The sequence below is a fragment of the Mixophyes fleayi genome, chromosome 11 (genome assembly GCF_038048845.1).
Source record: "Mixophyes fleayi isolate aMixFle1 chromosome 11, aMixFle1.hap1, whole genome shotgun sequence".
Lineage (NCBI taxonomy): Eukaryota > Metazoa > Chordata > Amphibia > Anura > Limnodynastidae > Mixophyes > Mixophyes fleayi.
In genome coordinates, this window is record NC_134412.1 from 61,122,915 (window position 1) to 61,144,702 (window position 21,788).

At 38.3% G+C, this 21,788-nt stretch overlaps 1 protein-coding gene across 1 annotated transcript in view; it reads right to left on the reverse strand.

Annotated features, from left to right (window-relative positions):
* The window catches only part of POU2AF1 (POU class 2 homeobox associating factor 1), a 77,703-nt gene extending 61,500 nt beyond the window's left edge, over positions 1–16,203 (reverse strand). The window contains exon 1 of the mRNA XM_075190791.1: positions 15,792–16,203. Within this exon, the coding sequence (XP_075046892.1) occupies positions 15,792–15,807 (16 nt within the window). The 5' untranslated portion in view covers positions 15,808–16,203. The remainder of the gene's footprint in view (positions 1–15,791) is intronic.
* Positions 16,204–21,788: the final 5,585 nt, after the last annotated feature.

Sequence of the window (21,788 nt, forward strand, 5' to 3'; positions counted from 1 at the left end):
TCATTTATTCCCCACATCGACTCTATGTCTAAATTATGTTACATACATCTAAAGAACATTTCCAGAATGCTCACATATCTCACACAAGACACCGCAAAATCCTTAATTCATGCACTCATCATATCCTGTGTTGACTATTCCCTCCTTACTGGTCTACCCAAAATCAGACTAGAACCCCTACAATTTATTGTTCATGCAGCGGCTAGATTGATTATCCTTGCAAACCGTTCTTCCTCTGCTGAGCCACTCTGTCAGTCTCTACATTGGTTGCCTGTATTTCAATGAATCCAATATAAAATTCTTCCACTAACCTACAAGGCCGTCAACAAAATTGCACCAACATACATCTCCTCACTTATCTCAAAATATCTCCCAACTCGACACCTACGTTCTGCACAAGATCTGTGTCTCTCTTCCACTCTCATCACATCAGATGTCCTATACATAGAAACAGTTGTGGTCTAAACTGTAAATGAAACTGGTTAGTTAGTTATGGTTTAGTTAAGGATGGCTGAGCAGCATAAACAGAGCTGAGCTAATATCCTGCAGTTCAATTTGTGAAACTATTTTATATATTTGTGAGAAGGAAAAAGTTTATATTTTAAATGTGTTTCTTTTATCCATCCTTAAATATCCATGCAGACTATTACCTGCATAGAAAGTGGTTGTTACAGACTGCAGACAGAGAAGATATCTGTAGTAACTGTAAAATGTGCAGATGGGGGGCTCATTTAATTTGTGCAAATGAAAGTCACCATTCTGCTCTTTTGGACTATCCTCACATGACAATGCATTGCAGACTTTTTTTTATGAGGCAACATGACAACCTAAAGATTAGAGGAGGAATTAGAGGAGGAATTAGCAAGCTGTGGACTCCGGTGCAGGGAAGCGGGCAGGAGGGAACCGGGCCCCACAGCTCTCTAGTTCCCCGTGCACCGGACCCCATTATCTCCATGGACCCCGGTGCACCGCACCTGCTGCACCAATGGTAGTTCCGCCACTGCTAGAGATTTGTGATATCAATCACATTGCTATATCTCTATTAATGCCTCTCCAACTTGTTCTCCTTCCTTATGCTTGCAGTCTTATTCAAGAGTATTTCAATGTATGTTTCCTGTTCTGGAAAATATTTTTTATTCAAGAAATGTTTGAATTATTTTTTTTTCTTTCTATAATCTATAGTTGATTTCAGCTGACCCATGGTTAATTAAAAACAATGGTGTAATTCACATAATGGCAAAATATTTTTTCCCGGAATGTACTATATTCACTCCGCCCACTCACATATAGTGTGCATGTGAGTGTGACATGCTCGCATTGTTGTTTTCAATCACACATACACAATCATTATATGAGCTTATTGAAACACCTATGTATGATGTAAGTATATTTGGCCTGCATACAGTTTATTTCTTTAGTAGCTCAGTGCTGAAGTTAAAAAAAATCAGATGTAGAAGAAAAGAAGGGCAAGACAGTGGCTATAGAGCAGGAGCAATGATTCCTGGTGAAGCTTTGAAACTGGAGCACTGGTGCTAGTAGCTGAAGTCTAGGGCTTATTTGGACTGAAGTAAGCCTGTAGCTACAGATCCAGGGTGAGCAAACTTAAAGTATTGCCAATCCTACAATTACTCAATCAGCTAATATATATATATGTCTGTGATGGTATTGATACGGTGATTGACATATATTGACGACATGTTGTGAAATTTCATTAGGAATCAGTTTTATATGTTTGTTGATGTGTCAGCCACAAAACGATGCTTAGCACAGGAATAACAATAGATCCAGAGCTGGCATAAGTAAATCTATTATTGATTCTTTAGATATTCCTATGACACGTTATCTTAAAGGTGTTATTTAGGCTGCTGTTCACCTTAAATCAAATTCTTGTAACTCTTTACTTCATGCCTCCAGGTTTCACATCAGATCTACAATAAAAGTGTTTCCTGTTGGTCAGTTTGTGTGGATGAAGAGAGAATGTTAAATAGAAGAGAGTTTTAAACCTAAAATAGTAGATTTTTCTAATAATTTTTGGGATAGAGCATTATGCAACCAATTTATTAAGAACAATGTTCAGATGAGATATAGGTTAGATCAATTTTAGCTTTCATTGAAAGACATCAGGACACATGAAATTTCGAATACATTGAGATCTTTGACTGCGAAGATATAGAAATTTGCAATACACCTTTGTACTTTGGGGGGCAGGGACCAAAATGGGGAAATTTTCCTTGTGAAAATTGTAGTGTGTATACATATATTATTTGTATGCACTCCTTTAACTTATCGGGTCAAAACACTTTTAAAATTCCAACTTTCATGTTAAACTGAGAATATCATCTATTGTGTGGCATGCCTATATTCCCAAATCAAAATTGGCATGACTTCATGGAAACTGGAGTATGTAAGGAACAAAATAACATATTTTTGGATACACTGCAATATATGCCATGAACGATTTATTTATGAATCCAGAAATACTATGCTGAAATACTTTAGAATTTGGTCAAGATGGGCTAAATCAAAATATGCACTAAGATCCCTAACAGCTGATTTTGAAACTGGCTAGAAGCCCTTTTATCCCTCCTCACTTTCCTCCTTCCTCTTGATCTAACACTAAATTACTCATCCCATTTTTATCATTTCACTCTTACTGTTTATATATTTCATCATTAATCAAACTACCTAAATAGAAGTTATTATGTATACTAGTATTTATACTATGTTAATATTTTAATATCTATTTTTTTTTTACAAGAAGCTGGAAACAGATTGAAATCGTTAATGTCAAATTCACACATATTATTATTTTTATTATTATTATTATTATTATTATTATTATTATTATATTATCAACTTGAAAACATATACAAGATATATTAAATTACATTGAATGTTACATCCATTATATATATATTGCGATAGTAACATATTTTATTAATATGTAAAGTTATATTTTATGTAAAGATAAAACTTCAATAAAAATATTTGATTAAAAAAAAAAGAAATATATTCCAACACATTTTCGGGTGTACATATGCCTTTGCAGCTTCGGATATATTGAGATATATACCATTGTATATAAGTTTTGTTTTTTTACATTTAATAGTGGAAGTTGCTGGGTCGCGCTACAGACTTCTTAAGAAGTATGTTAACTTTCTGTGGAATTCCAATTGTTTTTAATTGTCCACCAAAGTTTACATGTTTTGCATATTGTGCATTAATAAACATATGAACTTTATATTACATGGCGTCTTGGTTGTGCTCTATTTGTGCTCTAAAATTATTATTTTTTTGCCGGAGGATTTATTGTGTTTTTAGCATTGAACATCCCCTGCATACATATATAGGTGCACTTGGTATACCTATATACTGACTGCACTAGTTAGCCCTTCAGCTTGTTTATCTTTTTTGGCTTACACTCTACTAGAGAATGTACCTAAGGAACAATTGTAGATAAGTAGGTTCTTATATATTTAACAATGTTAAATAATATATAAATATCTCCACCTGACACTTTACAATTTTCTTCAAGTTTAGTCTATATTAAAATTGAATTCTCAAGCAACAACCCACACATTTCAGCTTAGTAATGAGCATCAAGTACACATATGTTATCTTTCCAGCCTGATGGATCACATCAATAGTCTTTGTTAAGTGAACTCAGAAACAATGTTAGATCAATTAAAGCAAGGAGTTGACTCATGAAATATGGTTCATTTGTGACTCAAACATGCAAAGGAAATATTGTGGGTGTATAAGAGAATATGCATTTATGTAACATCATAGACCAATACTGGATAGATAGATAGATAGATAGATAGATAGATAGATAGATAGATAGATAGATAGATAGATAGATAGATAGATAGAGAGATAGATAGATATGGGATAGCAATTGCATAAAAACATATTTTACATCTCTACACTTTGCCTCATCTTTGTAGCAGCTTGTGGTTAATTGTGCTTGACTCTCCTTGTAAGAAGTGTGAAGACAGAAAGCTGGTTCCTCTATCATTATGAATCATTGCAGATGCAATCAGAGTTATAGTACTCTCTGGCATGACACAGGGTATTCATTTTTGTGTTTAAAAGAGTGTAAACATTGCCCAATATTTTAATTTTAATCAAGAATAAAACTATTACCATTACCATTTATTTATATAGCGCCACTAATTCTGCAGCGCTGTACAGAGAACTCTTTCAGATCATTCACCATTGGGGCTTCCAGTCTATATTCCCTAACACACACACAGACAGAGACAGACTAGGGTAAATTTTGATAGCAGTCAATTAACCTACTAGTATGTTTGGAGTGTGGGAGGAAACCGGAGCACCCGAAGGAAACCCACGCAATCACGGGGAGAACATACAATCTCCTCACAGATAAGGTCATGGTCGGGAATTGAACTCATGACCCCAGTGCTGTAAGGCAGAAGTGCTAACCACTTAGCCACTGTGCTGCCTTTGATGGTATAGAATCTGTATTTGAATGATTCTGATAGTAACCGATATTTTGTCTGAATTTTCAATCTCTTAGTTGGATCAAGAAAGAACGATTCAAATGATTGTTTGCGGTCCCCTCCCACTCTACTAGAAATATCCAGTCCAGCGCTGATCAGCCCAGTTGCAGGCTAATTTTATCAGAGGAAACGCCACCTTTTCTGCATTGACTATAAATAGTTTCACTCTCTACAGCATTTTTCATATTTTAATTTCTAACATTAAGGAGTCAAAGTTAATTATTCTGGAATGTTGACCGTGTATCAATACAAAATACTCTAATTTCACATTTAAAAAAAAACCTCAACCACTTTTTTTTAATTACAAACAAAAGTCAGTAATTTATTACAGAAGTATTCAACCTTTTACCCCTTTAACTAAGATACATATAAATAAACATAGGTGCAAACAGTCGTCAGAGGTCACATAATTATTTGGTTGGAAATCACCGGTGTTTCAATTAATTTCAAAATAAATATACCTGTTTCATATGTTTGGCAACAGATGAAAGGATAGAACACAAAATATAACTAAAAGTATACATTTTATTTGCATAAATAAGAAAACGGGAAAGTTATGCTTATGCAGATTATTAAAGAGTAATGGTAATGTCCAACAAGAAAACAGGTCTTGTGAAGCTGATCTAGAGGTATAGAGCGTGAATAGTAGGAAATCTTGTGGAAAGAGGGACCTGCTGGTGAGAGCTTACATCCTAAAGGGGAGGAGAAGATGCATAGGAGTCTGAAAAATAGCACCCACACATTCAAATCACAATCAGCACAAAGTGTAAGCACTACTTTTTAGAGATATTTTACATGCATTATGGCTGCAGAATATCCCATTATCCTAAAATATAAGCAAAAAACAAAATTGCTTATTAGATGTAACATAACCTAGGCATTTATTTATTGAGACACTTTTTTGGAGCATATACCAATTTGATTACAATGACTCAGGGACTTGTTAATTTTGATTCACTGCAGAGCTACGTTGCAAGCATGTCTATAAATGCTTATAATTATTGCTTTGATATTCAAACAATTGGGTTAGTATTATTTTTTCGGAATTTAGCATCAACATAGTAAATGTATGTACAAAAATGATTTACACATAGAGTTGAATACAAATACACAGGGGCAGATTGGGAGCTTTAAGTGGCTCTGGAAAAAAATTGTGAAGTGGCATCATGTGGGTGGGTCCAAATAAACGGTGGGTGGGGCCAACACCAAAGTAGGCAGGGTTTAGAACTACTGAGATTCGGTTGTAGTAACATTTAGAAAAACCTGGATATGATGACTTAAGACACAGTGGGTCATTTCTAAAGCAAAGCAGGCAAAAAGCCGCCAATACTGTGCTATTAAAATACATGAATCCTTTTACATTATCTGAAACTGGTTTATGCCTCTGTGCTCAAACTTGTTTAGTTGCCTACTAACACATCCTTATAAAATTCCCTTCATAGAAACATATCTGACTTTGTTTAATACGTTTAACTATTATGAAACTTGTTGGCAGAATCCTATTTGATCAGTCTGCCATAGCAGCATATGAGCACCTCACTGCACTGTTGCATCTTTCCCTGACATCACAAGCTGTAAACTAGAAGTCAAATCTCTCTCTTTAAAATAGAAAAAATGGATACTTTGTGTTTCAAAAAATGATTTAAAATAATCCTTCTAATAAATGACTATCCAGTGCGATCACCACAAAGGTAAAATGCTTCAAGCATCTGCAGAAAACACTTATTTTGTAACAACTGTGTATGAGCCCAAAATGTGCCCAGTGATTGGTGGTGGTAGTGGTTTGATTTAATAACAGTGCAGGGAAGGTTGGCAGACAATGGTATAAGTGAAGGAGAGAGCTATTCCAAGGGTTTGCTGGTGATGTACTAAGTGCAAAGGAGGAAGGATTAATGATATTGTCAGTGCAATGGGGTCTGGCCATATGTTCAATAAAGTGATCTGAGAATTGGACCAATGCAATGTAGAAGGCAGGCAATGGAATCAATGCAAGAACCACTAAAGTATAGAGCTGGAATAAGGCTTCGGGAGCCCGGGGCATTTAAGACAGATGGGTTATCATTTATGACAAATACACAGGCAAAACTGTGTGCACTTCTGTTAGGTGCACACAGCTCTGTCTTCATGAGCAGTACAGTGTGAAGCGGGACATACCTCCCAACTGTCCTTTCAGTTGGACCAAATCCTGACTAAGCGAGACAGTCACACAAATTCCGCACTGCCCCACCAGACTCAGGACAGTTGGCAGACTGTCCTGCTCTCTCCTACCTGTTCTTGTCACTTTCACCACCTGTGGCTGCTGGATCAGTTGCTGCTGCTCTGGATCCTGGAATGTTGGGGGCCCTATTTGGAAACAAAAATGGGTACCTGAAATTTAGAAAGCTCATACTATTCCTGGTATTTAATCAACAGCACCCACATTTAATAATAAGGCCTCCTTTGAGCCTCAACATTAAATTAATTTTATATAAATTTAATAAATATATCTTTTTCCCTTCAACCAACCCCAACATCAAAGTAATAGTATTCCCATTTAATAAATAAACCTATTTCCCTCCCTCCAAACAGCCCCTGCAATAAATGAACAGCATTTACATTTAATATAACCATTTCCCACAAACATCACACCATTAAACAGTTAATATTCACATTTAATAAATATCTCTCCTCCCCAAACTCAGCCCCACATTCAATTAATAGCCCCAAACCACCCCGGCATTACATTAAAGGTCCCTTCACCCCATATTAATTTAATAGGCCCCAATATTAAATGAAATTGCCCCACCAATAAATGAAATTGCCCCAACATCACCCCACAAATAATAGCACCCATTAAATAATTAGCTCCAACCTAAATTCCACAATTAAATTAATACCCAAACTCCCACCCATGAACTATTAAGACAGCCCCCTCCCTTCCCTCACATCACACAATATATTAAGACCCTCAAATTCCACCCTTTAGCAATGACCCCCTCCTATCCTACACTCTCTTTAGCAGCTCACCCCTCCTATCCTACACTCCCTTTAGCAGCCCCCCTCCTATCCTACACTCCCTTTAGCAGCCCTCCTCCTATCCAACACACCCTTTAGCAACCCACCCCCTTCTATCCTTCACACCCTTTAGCAACCCCTCCCCACACTCCTATCCTACACACACTTTAGTACCCCCACACACACACACACACACACACACTTTAGCAGAGACACACACACACTTAGCAGAGACATACACACTTTAGCAGACACACACACACACACACACTCTTTAGCAGACACAGACACACTTTAGCAGAGACACACAATTTAGCAGTCACACACTTACCTTGTTCCTGCTGCAGACTCCTCTCACTGCCCATATGGGATGGCAGCTGTCATTTGACACGCCCCATATGACCTGTGTACGGAGACTGCTGCCACAGAGATAGGAGGAGGAAGAGACAGATCAGCAGAGGGATCCGCTGCAACATTAAGGTGATTGGCAGGTCCCGGAGGAGGGGCCATCCCCCTATTACCACATTGCCACCCCCCCCCCAGCGTATAATTTTTTTTTTTTTAAAAAACCTCTAAAAACATTCCAGGCCTACCGGGACTTTTCTCGGTAGGTTACATGGCCAATCCGCCCCTGCAAATACACCACTACAACAAGTAGGAATGTTCTTGCTAATAAGTGCTTCAAATGTGATGAGTGAAAAGCAACAAGATACATTAGGTTATAGTAGTGGAAGTCTAGTTGACCCAGAGAGCTAGACTCAAAGAACATAAAGGAGAGAAAGCTGGAAGCCTTAATTATACATTTGAGGATTTGCCTGGGAAACTGAATGTGCCTGCTCAGTCTACAAGAAGGGTCACCTTCTCTTTTAATTTCTAGTCCTGAAGTACACAATTCACATTTTAAGGGAAAATTCAAACATTTTTGTCAGAACCATCCAACCGCTTTATATATTCAGGATTCAGGCATGGCATGATTATTAATAAGGATAAGTTTGATAATTTACTTAAAGTGGAAGTCTACTTTCGGAGAATACTAAAAAACAGAAATTCTATTATCCAGGATTGTTGTTATTTTGTTGTCGCTGGATATGACAACAGATGAGCTTAGGTTTAGGTATTGCATACAAAAATCTGGCTGTACGATATGATTCTCTGTACATGAATTTCTCTTTTAAAGAGTCATTTTTAAAGTCATACAACGCTTACAGAAGAAGTGGATTAAGACTTTGGGATGCCTGGGGCACTTAGGACAGAGAGGCCACTATTGTCTAAAATTAAAAGTATAGTGTCATCATTCACCACAGATAAAAACTATGTTATAGTTACCTTCGTGTCTCTCTCATTACCCTTCCTATGCCTATCTGATTGAAGTCTCCTCTGTGTCACTCTTACTGCAGTCCCTTCCGTGACGCTTTGATTGCAGCCCCTTTTTATGTCGCTCCCATTGCAGCACCCTTCTTGTCTCTCTTATTAGCCCCTCTGTGCCTCTCTCATTGCTGCCTTGTCTCTATAGCTGGTGCAAACTCTCTCCCTTGCAGTCCAGTTCTCCCATAGATCTCATTGCAGCCCCCTTCCTCTCCCATAGGTTTCATTGCAGACCCCCTCCTCACCTATAGGTCTCATTTAGCCCCCTCCTCTCCCATAGGTCTCATTGCAACCCCCATTGCTTGTCAAGCTATGCTGTGCGCTCCTTGCTGCTCAGGCAGAAAGTAATACACTTCCTTTCTGAGCACTGCAGTGTGGGGCTGCCAGAGGCAGTTATTAGTCTCATACATTTATTCTTAAATGCATGAGGCTAACCTTTCTGTACATACTACTCAGAGCACTCAGACAGCGCTCCGAGGAGTATGTACAGAAGGATTATTCTCATGCATTTTTAAATGCATGAGATTAATAACTGTCTCCAACAGCAGGACTTAGGCAAGTGCCCCCAGTTCCCTTGTCCCTAATCCAGCTCTGAATTGCAGTTCTGCAAGGAAACATGACAAACTAAGCTGCTTTCCTTAATTATGAAAATAATGGAAGCCATTAGATCTTTAATTGAAGACATCTCAAGAATGCTGCCATCAATAGACACAATTGCAAACACTTTACCATTGCTCTGCCCAAAAGAAGCTAGAATCCATAATAAGATAGGGAACGCTGGATACCAATTTAAACTATGGCTCCACAGTTTATGTAAAATATATGGTACAGTGGTTGCAGTGTTTAAACAGTCTGCATTTCCCAAATGCGTAACTGGTCTCTTCCGAGGTGCCAGAACCTTAGGTGGATGTGGAAGTGGCATGTAGCCCAGAATTTACCTTGTCTGACCTAATTTGGGTCCCTGAAAACTGGAGACCCCAGCTCATAACCTGCCCGCTCTAACTAGAGATGCCTTGATAGATTGAGATCGGATTTGTACAAGATCCAACCATTTCCCTCACCCCACAACTAATGTGTTGATACAGGCAGTAGCAAAGCTCTGGGCTTCCAAGGAGATTGTATCTCTGGGGCATCTGTTTGAGTCAGGAATTCTTTTCTCTTTTGCCTACCTAAGAAACCATTATCATTTGCCTAGGACAGGTTTCTACAAATATCTTCAATTACGGCATTGGTTATCGTCTCCCTCACTCAAGGGCTTAATGTTGAGGTTCCCTCCTTCGATGTTCTTAGCCAAAATGATGAGTGTCTCTCACTGGGCTAGTATTACTTATTGGTACAACATGTCAAATACACACTCGGACTGCCGAAATCCAGGATCCAGCTACAGTGGGAGGCAGATTTCAATCTAGAATTCTCTAAGAAAGAGTGGTAACATATCTATACCAATTCCTTCAAAATGTCTAGATGTTTTAACCATACCAAAATGATAGTCAAGCTTATAAACAGGATGTATGTTACGCCTGAGAAACTTCATAAGATATGGCCCTTTTTGCCTCCATCCTGCTAGCATAACTGCTCTGCTCAATTTGCTCGATTTTCCACATTTTCTGGTCCTGCCCTGCTGTGAAATATATTTGGTCAGAAGTCTTTGACTTGCTTAGTAAGATTTTCTGGTACCCTATGTCTCCCTCCTCAAGCTCCCCAGCAGTTAACAGGTGGCGATTCTTCGCGATCGTGAAAGACGTTAGTATAGCGAGGTTTGTTTTTGTTTTTGAGGATATGGGTTAAGGGGGTTTGAAATGTTATTGTTTCTATCTATTTCTCAGACGTTGTTACAGTATTCTCAGATGTGAAATTCCATGTTCATGCACTCCTGTTGTGTTCCTTCCCATTATGTACCCATTCTTCCCTTCCCTATTTTAATACCTTCCCTTTTCCCATTTTTCTTCTGTACCCTCACTTGAAAAAACTTACAAAACTAAATAAAAGATGTATCTGTTAATAAAAACAAACAGTCTCCATTAATGTACGCTTTACAAGGTCAAACCATATGGTGATTTCTCTTTTACCCACAATTCCTTGGTGCAGACTGTTTTCCCCAGATTTTTTATACTTGAGAAGATGTGATTGCCTTAGTTGTCACAGTATTAATTCTATGTTCATATAAACTCTTATTTCTGTAAAACTTTGGAGCAGAGGAAATTCCTACAATGACTTTGCTTGACACAAGCTATTCCTAATTCACAATATATAAAGTACATATGCTTTAAGAAAACCAAACACCAAAATAAACTGTTAAAAAAAAAATTTGGATCTTAAATAACTTTATTTTTAATTAAAAGCATCACTGTTGTAAGGATTTTGTTGTTTGCATAGTTGATGTTTGCTAATCATATTTTTTTAAATTGCATTTTAATGGACTCATGTAATGGAAGTAACAAATAAACTACAACATAGAATTTTAAAAAGTTTGATCTTGTTCTTATTGCTACTAAAAATATGGTAACACTATAAATGTAGTTTATGAAGCGCACCTGATGCTCACCACAAAACACCTTGGTTTTATACTTAAGTGCCCGGATAGCCTGTTTATTTCACTTCAAAGTGTATGCCTGCTCGCCTCTCTCTGGAGACAGCACCACTAGCTAAAGACCCACTGTGCAAAAGTATAAACATCACATCAGTCTCACCTCCTACCATTTTAATAGCTCTGTTGTTCATTAAAATAATTTTTTCTTGTTTTTCTCCAAAACTACAGCTTAATTAAGACTAATTTATTAGAGTGAGAATACATGGAGATTGTCTTTATTATATGTTGCAATTTTGCATGTGAAACTTTTATTACATTACTATGAGTACTTCTCTGCCCAAGCGAAAAATGCTGGCAGAAAACAGATCCCAATAGAAGAATAGGATCAGTCTCTAAGGGGGGTATTCAATTGACGACGGGATCGCCGAAAACCCCGCGCTCGAAAAATATTACTGTTAATACGGTAATATCTCGCTGGATTTCAGCTCGCAGCTCCCTGTACGGTAATATTTTTTGAGCGCGGGCTTTGCGGCGATCCCGCCGTCAATTGAATACCCCCCTAAGACTGACAGTTATAAGCTTGTTCCAAATTTAAAAACGTGAGTTGAAAATGTTGTGCGCCCCTGTACGTTGCTAATAACTTTGTAATGTACTTCTGCTCCTCTGCAATTGGCGCAATTTCAATTTATTACACCATGGATCTGAGCACTTGTGCAAATTGAAGTGCACTACGGGCCCAAAGCTACTTTTCCAGTGGGCAGCGGACATTTAGTGCTTTGTAAATGACTTCCATTAACTGTAGTTCGCCCTTGTTCTTTGATAATGAATAATCTGTCTTCAGTGTTGAACGTTGTTTTATAACAACTACAATACTGAGAACCACCTTCATAGAGGTTCATAAATCCAGAATAAGTAATATTAATAATAGCATATATTTGTACAGCTATACAATGTTTGCCTGTTTGCTTGCTGCATCATCATTAGTCTATGTTTATCATTTAATTATGGACTACTGTGCAATAACAAGTACATTTTTGAACATTCCTCTGCTGTATTTATTTGAAACTGGAACCAAACTAAAACTTGTCACCTTGGCTTCTAAACAGCATTATCTCTTAACATTCTTGATATGTTACTGACATGTCATCATAAAAATCCTTATTGAGGCGTAAGAAGGTGCAATATAAGGTATACAATACAGTCATATAATTTTGAATTGGATCTAGAGATAACACTAATGGAAAGAAATTTTGGTATCTGCTAGTAAAGGTCTGAACACAGTATGGGAAGGGGTGAAAGGTAGGTTTCAGGCCGTAGAGTTGATGGAGACCGGGTGAGAGTAGTGGATCTGAGACACAGCCACTCCACCAGTGTGTCAAGAATTCTAATTAAATTAAAACAGCTTCCAAAAACATGTTTTTTTATATAGATTATCTGTACATTTTTCTATCTTTTAAACCTGAAACTTATGAAATGTTTATGCAATTTTTGTATCTTTATGCCACATCTGATATCTGAACATTGTTGTAGAGTGAGTGTGTGTGCATGCCACAGACGTGCCACTAAATTCATCATTGATTTGGCTGTTCCTAGGTCACGATGAACAGACAGATTGCAATCTATGTAAGCAGCATAACCTTACATTTACTATTATTATTATTATTATTATTATTATTATTATTATTATTATTACTAATATCATTAATTAATTTGTTATTATTATTTGTATTATTATTATTATTATTATTATTTTTTTTTTTTATGGTGCCACAATTTTAAAAGTACTATACAATGGACAATCATGCTTGATAGATAAAATGCAGATAATGCAGAAAATACTGAAGTCACTAAATAACACAAATACTGGCCACACATAAAGCATAACACAAGGTGCAAATACATGGATGCACAGCTTGACGAGACAGGAATGGTCAATAAGAGAGGAGGAAAGAGGAGACCCCCCCTGCTCCAGTGTGTTCATGACAAATCCATTGCAAGCTAATTAATCCCAAAGAACATGCATAGATACCTATAGATCCACTTCTAGATCGGATGCTCCTAATCATCCTCTCTTCCAAAATGTCCCTCTTTTGTGTCTCTATGAATCACTGTACCAGTAGCTATATGTAAAGTCCAGGATTTATACAACTACCATTTAATGATTTTAATGTATATTATATGTCCCGATGATTTGATAGTATAGTTGATATATTCATTGTACTGTATCTGCTTTACCAGAATATACTTTTCTGATAATATGTGTGGATAAACTCCTTGTTTGACTTTGCCATAATTTGTATCCGAAAGTGTGCATGCTTACTAACTATTCTTTTTTTCATTTAAAGTGCCAACATATTACACAGCTACATATTGAAGGGATCATAATACAAACAAATAACATACAATAATATGTAATAGGACATAAAGATGACACTGCTAAAAAAATTATAATCTAAGCCTGTCCATGACCACAACAATGTCTGTATTTTGTGCTGAAAATTTTAAAGGTCCCTCTTTGGCCATCTGTAACAATGAGAGTTATACTTTAAGTATAATGAGTATAAGTCTGCAAGGTGTTGTTAAAAGTTTGTTTTACATAATTAACTGTGAACGTTTTATTGAACCTATTCACAACACCGTTAGGCCACTATTGAAGTTCTGAAGCCATTTTTTATTGAACATTAATACACATATCCATCCAACAAATGATAGTGTTTGGGGCTTGTTCCATGAATGTGAAAATATAAGGTTTGAGTCTGATAAATTCTTTATTATTTAAAAAAAGGCAAATACACACTTCTTATAAATGGAAGGTGTAGGTAAACTCTAAACTAAACTATACTTTTTTACTTTCTATGGATAAAGATAAATGTAATCAATTTGAAGACCTTCATGTAAAAAAATATAAACCATCTCAAGTATTTACACAGATCCTACTAGCACACATCATGCAACACAACAGTCTGCTGTTGTACAGTTGTTCAAAAATGTAGGACGCATTTCCATATCGTGTCTGCAGGCAGCTTATATTGCTATGATATAGCGTAAGTATGAAAACATGCCTAGTACACCTAATGTTCTGTTTTTTTAGTAAATGACCTTTAGTGCTATTTAAGTTGGGAATTAAACATTACATGATGAAAAAATCCTATCTGGCTCAATTGTATTCCTACAGAATTATACAACTAATCTTATTAGTTGGTTATTTTGTAACTTAAATATTAAAGGTAAATGTTATATCAACTACCCTCGGCCTGCAAAATGGTCCATGCTGTGCTGAAATGTGCAATGGGCTGAATCTGATTTATTACATGTATCCACCTGCCTGGATAAGTTCTGCATCCTGACTAATAGGGAGCATAGTATAATGTTACCAATCCATTGGGTGAGTCCATCTAGTACATTTTGGAGAATTCCCATTTGGGAAATTTGTACCTTGGTGTGAGATCCCAGCCTCGATGTTAAATTTCTTTGAAGAAAATAATTAAAATATAGTTTTATGTCATTTCATGTGTTCAATAATTGGTCAACAGAAGTAAATTTGCTAAATTGCTTTAAACACATATAAAATATACCTAAAATGTATCTATGTTTTATTAGGTTGCTGTGTGACTACAAAGGCTACCTATATTTCTATTTTAATTTACTCATAGTTATTACTTACTGCAACCTTTATCCTGTAACTAAAATGTTGTATTTTTTCATGTTTTTAAACACATAGACGATTGATTTTGATAGAGGTGGTGTCAAATTTTAGCTTTAAAAATTCATATCAGAGCCAGATTACGGTCATCCATGAAAGATGTTTCTTTAATCTGTTACGCTTGTATCACTGTACATTGAAATGTGTAATAAGGAAAAATGTGTAGACTGGTCTTTAAAATATAAATACATTGTAAGAGTTAATGCAATAGAGTATTTTGGCTATAAAGTATTCAACACTCGGTAAGGATGCCTGCCCACGCCTCTGTAATACATGAAACCAAATATAATGTACCTTACGCTACAAAAACTGCTGTGATCAACATTAACTCTATTATTTAAATTATGTTTTGAACTTGCTTGTAACCATTTGTAATGTGAAAATGGGTTAAATGTAAATATTATTTTGGACTGTGATCTTTATCAAAACGTAATCCACATTACTTTGTTTAACCCTATTCTTAATCTAGCTTTATGTTTCTATTAGCTAAGTATTTACCATTCAAATACTTCAGTGACGTTACCAGAATTTTAGAAATCACAGTGTTATTGTGCAAGAGTTTATGCATATTCTCATCAGATATCATAACAATGATGTTTGAAGCATTGTAAACAGGTGCAATGTTCAGCTGTCTTGTTGTATATAAAATGCAACTGCAATACATGAAAAAACTTACATTTTTGCCAGTGCATGTTCTGTGACAGCAAGCTGGAGTTTTTCTTCTTTGAAGTAGACAGTTTGGCTGTTTGAAGGCTCTAGGTATGGAACTTTTTTCACCTTTCAAAGCAGTGCGACGAGTAAAAGAGAGAAACTCTCCTTCAGGGTTTTATAACCCCAAGTGCCCGATTCGTCCATGACATCATCACATGACCACAAGTTATGTGTCAAACAAAATACACACTTGAAAGAAAACTATCTTAAATTTTAGCCCATATAGCTTCTGTAAAATAAAAATCTACAGGTTCAGACAGCTGTTTTATCTAAAGATGAACAACACAGATCCAACTATAGCATTTTTTTATAATATGCAATATCAACTGATATGTTCAAAATAAAGTATTTGTTTATAAACTTATACTACCCAGTAGTGTTTTATGTTTCTTACTCCGTAATATACACATTAGGTTTGAATATAAGTAGTTCTTTATGTAAACTATATAACGGTCTTCCAAATGAATTCAGTTAAATTTATGTGCTTTGTTTTGCCTGCTGTGAAGAGAAGATGTCCCTAAGGACATTAGTTTTGGAAGGAAGCACCTGCAGGCTCTTTAAGCATCGCTGAACCTCAAACATTCTCTATCTTACTTCTTTTAAGGCAACAGTTCTCAAAAGTTGGTTAAGTAAAGCCTAATTTAGATATGAAACAAGCTTTTATTTTTTATACGTGATGGCTTTTTGTTATGTGTTCACGTATTTGAAACTGAACATAGATATAATAATCGTCAAAGGAAAATATTTTATGCTAATTGAAATTCAGAAGAAAAGCAGAAAAGTAAGGTGTTGATACAATCTTGGATACAATTCATGGGTCCTATATGCAGTACTCTGGGTATGTGAGCAAAATGTTTACTTAATTTACTTATTTTTAGTTGAGCTGCAAAAAAGAGCTCCATCAACAAGCAGACAGCAATGTATATTTTGTAGTTAACTGTAATAATGCACATTTTTCATCTCATGGAGCAGCTGATTTTGAGTCAGCATAGTAGCATCATCATCATCATTTATTTATATAGCATCACTGATTCCGCAGCGCTGTACAGAGAACTCATTCACATCAGTCCCTGCCCCATTGGAGCTTATAGTCTAAATTCCCTAACATACACGCCGAGAGAGACTAAGGTCAATTTTGATAGCAGCCAATTAACCTACCAGTATGTTTTTGGAGTGTGGGAGGAACCCGTAGCACCTGGAGGAAACCCACACAAACACGGGGAGAACATACAAACTCCACACAGATAAGGCCATGGTCGGGAATTGAACTCATGACTCCAGGGCTATGAGGCAGAAGTGCTAACCACTAAACCACTTCTCCCTTCTCATTCTCTTGGATCTCTCAGCGGCCTTCGACACCGTTGACCACCCACTCTTGCTCCATGCCCTTCAATCCTTTGGCCTCTCCGGCTCCGCCCTGTCCTGGTTCACCTCTTACCTTGCTGACCATACCTTCTCCGTCTCCACCTCTGGATCTATCTCCCCCCTCCTCCCTTCCAGTAGGGGTCCCCCAAGGCTCTGTTCTCAGACCCCTACTGTTCTCTCTTTACACCTCTTCCCTGGGTGAACTCATCAGCTACTTTGGTCTCAAGTACCACCTTTATGCGGATGACACCCAACTCTAACTTTCTTCTCCCGATCTCTCTCCCTCCCTCCTCCTCAGGGTGTCCGCCTGCCTCTCCGCAATCTCCTCCTGGATGTCCTCTAGATTCCTCAAACTTAATCTCGCTAAAACCGAACTTAATGTCTTTCCCCCCGCTCATTCCCCCTCCCCTTCCGACCTTTCTATCACCGTTCTCAACTCCTCTATTTCCCCTGTTCCTCAACTTCGCTGCCTCGGCGTCACCCTTGACTCCTCTCTCTCCTTTGCCCCTCATATTCTCTCTCTCGCTAAATCCTGCCGCTTCCAGCTGCGCAACATCGCACACATTCGGCCCTTACTCTCCCAAGATGCCACTAAAGCTCTTGTCCACTCTCTAATTATCTCCCGCTTGGACTACTGTAACCTCCTCCTTACTGGCCTCCACCGCTCTCATCTCGCTCCCCTTCGCTCCGTACTCAATTCTGCCGCTCGGTTCATTTTCCTTTTTCGTCGCTCCTCTTCTGTCTCCCCCCTCTATCAATCCCTCCACTTGCTCCCCATCCCCTACAGAATCGTGTTCAAGCTCCTCACTCTTACTTTCAAGGCCCTCTCCAACTCCACTGCTCCCTACATCTCCAACCTAATCTCCATTCACGCTCCATCCCACCCTTTGCGCTCGGCTAATGACCGCCGCCTCTCTTCCCCCCTGGTTACCTCCTCACATGCTCGCATCCAAGACTTCTCCCGCGCTGCCCCCCTCCACTGGAACCAGCTCCCCGCTCCATCAGAACTTCCCCCAACCTGTCTAGCTTCAACGGGCCTTAAAAACCCACCTCTTCCTTAAAGCCCTCCAGTCCCCCACCTAATTGACCTTCTCCCAGTCTCCCCCTACCCCCCTCCCACTCCTGCCCTCCCTCTTGTCCCCCTCTTACCTCCCTCCTTTTCATTCTCCTCTTCCCCCCTCTCCATCTCTGCCTCTGTTCTCCCCATTCCCTCTTCCTACCATTGCGTCTCTGTCCTTCCTACCCTCCCCTTAGATTGTATGCTCCTTCGAGCAGATCCTCCTCTCCTTCTGTTCTCCACCACCTTAACTCTGCTCTTCAGCTCCTTGCCTCTTCCACGAGGTCCTCCTGCCCTTCTACCTCTCTCTCTACCCCGCTTGGGGCTCTCACCTCTCATCTAGCTATACATTGAGCTTCGGAGTTACTGTGCTTTTTGTTAACTGTACCGTGCTGTCTCACCCTGTATCGTGTTACTGTCTGTCCCTGTACGGCGCTACGGATAGCTAGTGGTGCCCTATAAATAAAAAATAATAATAATAATAAGAAGCCACAGTGCTGCCCCTACTGGTCATATTATGTATAGTATACAATACTGTGTAGTGCAGTTCTGCACTTTGCAGGTTTTGCAAAATACTCACTAGTGCCACAGGGCTTAACCTTCACTTCCAATGTGTTTGCCTCGCATTTTATTAAGATTGTACAGAGCTGGATTTACCATTAGGCAGCAGAATTTGACAGATGGCTCTTATCCTGCACAGTGCATATGTCAAAAAATTTTGTTTACTTTGCAAACAAAATTGAACTGTAACAAATTAACTGATATAACATAAAGGGAACATATAGCATGTCAGATAAGGTAATATAATTATTTTATACTCTGTAACACAACTGGCAAAGCTACAGAATGTTCTGGGGAAAAGGTCTTGAAAGTGATTTGATCTTAGGGTACCAAGGGCTGTTTGTCTCCAGGCTCTGTAAATGTGGCTATTTATCTGTTTATATTTTACTAGCTATAACTGTTCAGGTCTATTCCTTCTCCCTCCCATTTCTACTCAGTAGTAGCCAGTAGTCAGTCATTGAAAGTAAGCTGGTCCATATTTCTTCCTAAAGCTGCTTTCTTTAAACAAAGTCTAAAGCTGGTGAGCATGGATCCACTGCCCATGTAAACGAGTATTTTATGCAGCACTTACCTAGTGAGAAATTCAAACCAAAACAAGTTTATAACCGCCAGAGGGAGGCCACATCTTGAGTGATTTAATCCTCTTCTAAGGGCAACACACCCCCCATAGATCACTAAAGTCCACAATGCAACTGCATCCTGTCAAATATCTCTCATGCCAAAAACAGAGGTAATTAAATTAGACATTCCTCTCCTCTCCAGAAATATTAGAGTAGGGCTAAGGTATTCCTGGAAGAGCAGTCCGAGCTGCAGTTTGGTTGTTATGCCATTTTCAGATACATGTACAAGCACATTCAGCCCCTCTTCACCCACAAGTGCATTTACTGCTTGGCCAAGGAAAAGACCTACTCAAATTTTAAAATGTTTCCATTTTTGTCTATCCTGATATCTCTTTAAGGCCCAATTCTTAGTGTTTTGGAGTCCTAGGAAAATCCTAGTGTCGAAGTCGTATAATTGGATGAACAAAAGTATATTGGTTAATATTGTTTTATTGGTTGATTGCACTCAGTATGCCACACTACACGTGGCATACGGCGATCACAAGGTAAAATACGCACGTACACACTCGCATTACAACATTTAGTTATTTATGTAATACATATTCATATTGGTTCCGTTACTCAGTCATTTCTGAGCAGATAGTGTTATTTAAGGTTCAGGTTATAGGAAAGGTGTCATGTCTAGTATCATATTAAACCCCTATTCATCAGCAGCTGTCCGGTGCATTCGGCGAAGAGATCGCACATTGCATACTCTAGTTATTGATGTTAGGGAATAAACCTTTAATATGATACTGACCATAAAATGCTAATAGACTAATTGTAACTGGAGATTCAGGCAGGAAGAACAGAGCTCATCCCCTGGAGAGATGACCCCCACCTTTGGATTCCTTAGATTGAACCAACCTATGACCTGTTTACCCTGGACCCATCTGAAGTCTGGACCTATAGAAGCAAGCCACGTCATCTCTATTGTTCACTCTGTAACACTGACTGTATATAATCATAACTGCACCCCCACTAGCCTCAGTCTACTCTGACCACAGAGTGAGTACAATTGCTGTATACCTCTCTGTTGGGGAGGGTGTGCTCTAACGCTTCAATAGTCCTTATTCACTTTACATTATGAAACTGCCACTGAGCCATTGGTGGCTCAGCTGAACTTAGACCCGCAGGTCAAGGGGGTATGTACAAGCTCACTGGAGGAGAAGAGAGTCCTATATGCAGACAAAACAGCCAGGACTCTTCCCTCATATCGGCCCTGGCAGTTATTCAAAAAGCAGGAAGGGAATTTGGGCCTGACTAAAAATGTAACAAAATCCTTATTTTTCCCCATTGGCCTTCAGCCATCTGTTCCCTCCCTCTCCCTAGAGTGTGTGGACAATTTTATTTACAATATCAAGTTAAACATTCTCCTTTTATACCACTGCATACAATCCATGGCAGTAACATGAAGAATACCACCCATACTGGTAGCAGAATATGTCAACTTAAAAAGTGTTATTACATTGTAGGCTTCCAGGAATCTAACCAGGGCGATATTTCATGGAATTCATTCCATGTTCATTGTAGGTCTCACTCCTCCTAATTTTTTAAACCAATATTGGTCAACTCAGCTGTGTCAGGTTTATCACTAGTATGGTAGCGATTGTTTTAATAAACTAAAGCTGCTAGAATTTGATGCCCCCACAGTGTCAAGGGACTCGTTAAACTGTTAGAAGGTAGATTAGGGTGGTCACCTCTGCTGAGGGGAGGCTGTGTCCTGATCCCATTGTGTAAGATTTGGAATAATTTAAAATAGCTACATCAGGGGCACAGAGGCTTTCGCACGGTACAAAGTATTCCAGCTTGACTTCCAATAGAGGCCCAGTGGCGGTGATTATTGTGGGAGTGGATAGGGCTATGGCTCCATCTACTACCTACATCTCCATCTGAGATGGATAATAGTAGAAAGTGACTGAAGAGGCTAAATATCTCAAAGTACAGGACATGTGGATATAACCTGTGATGGTGTTTGTTTCATCAATGTAATTTATCTAGAAAGTTTAGATACACTCACTTATATAGGTTTGAATCCCCTCATATTTATATCTCACCCCACAAGTTCACTGCCTAGATGTAATCCTTGACTCTCAAATATCCTTTGTTCCACACATCGACTCTATATCCAATTCATGTTACATACATCTAAAGAACATTTCCAGAATACGCACCTATCTCACAAAAGACACTGCAAAAACCTTAATTTATGCTCTCATCATCTCCAGCATTGCAATTCCCTCCTTACTGGTCTTCCCAAAATCAGACAGGAGCCCCTACAATCTATTTTACACGCAGGGGCTAGATTGACTTTCCTTGCAAACCGTTCTTCCTCTGCTGAGCCATTCTGTCAGTCTCTACACTGGTTGCCTGTGTTTCA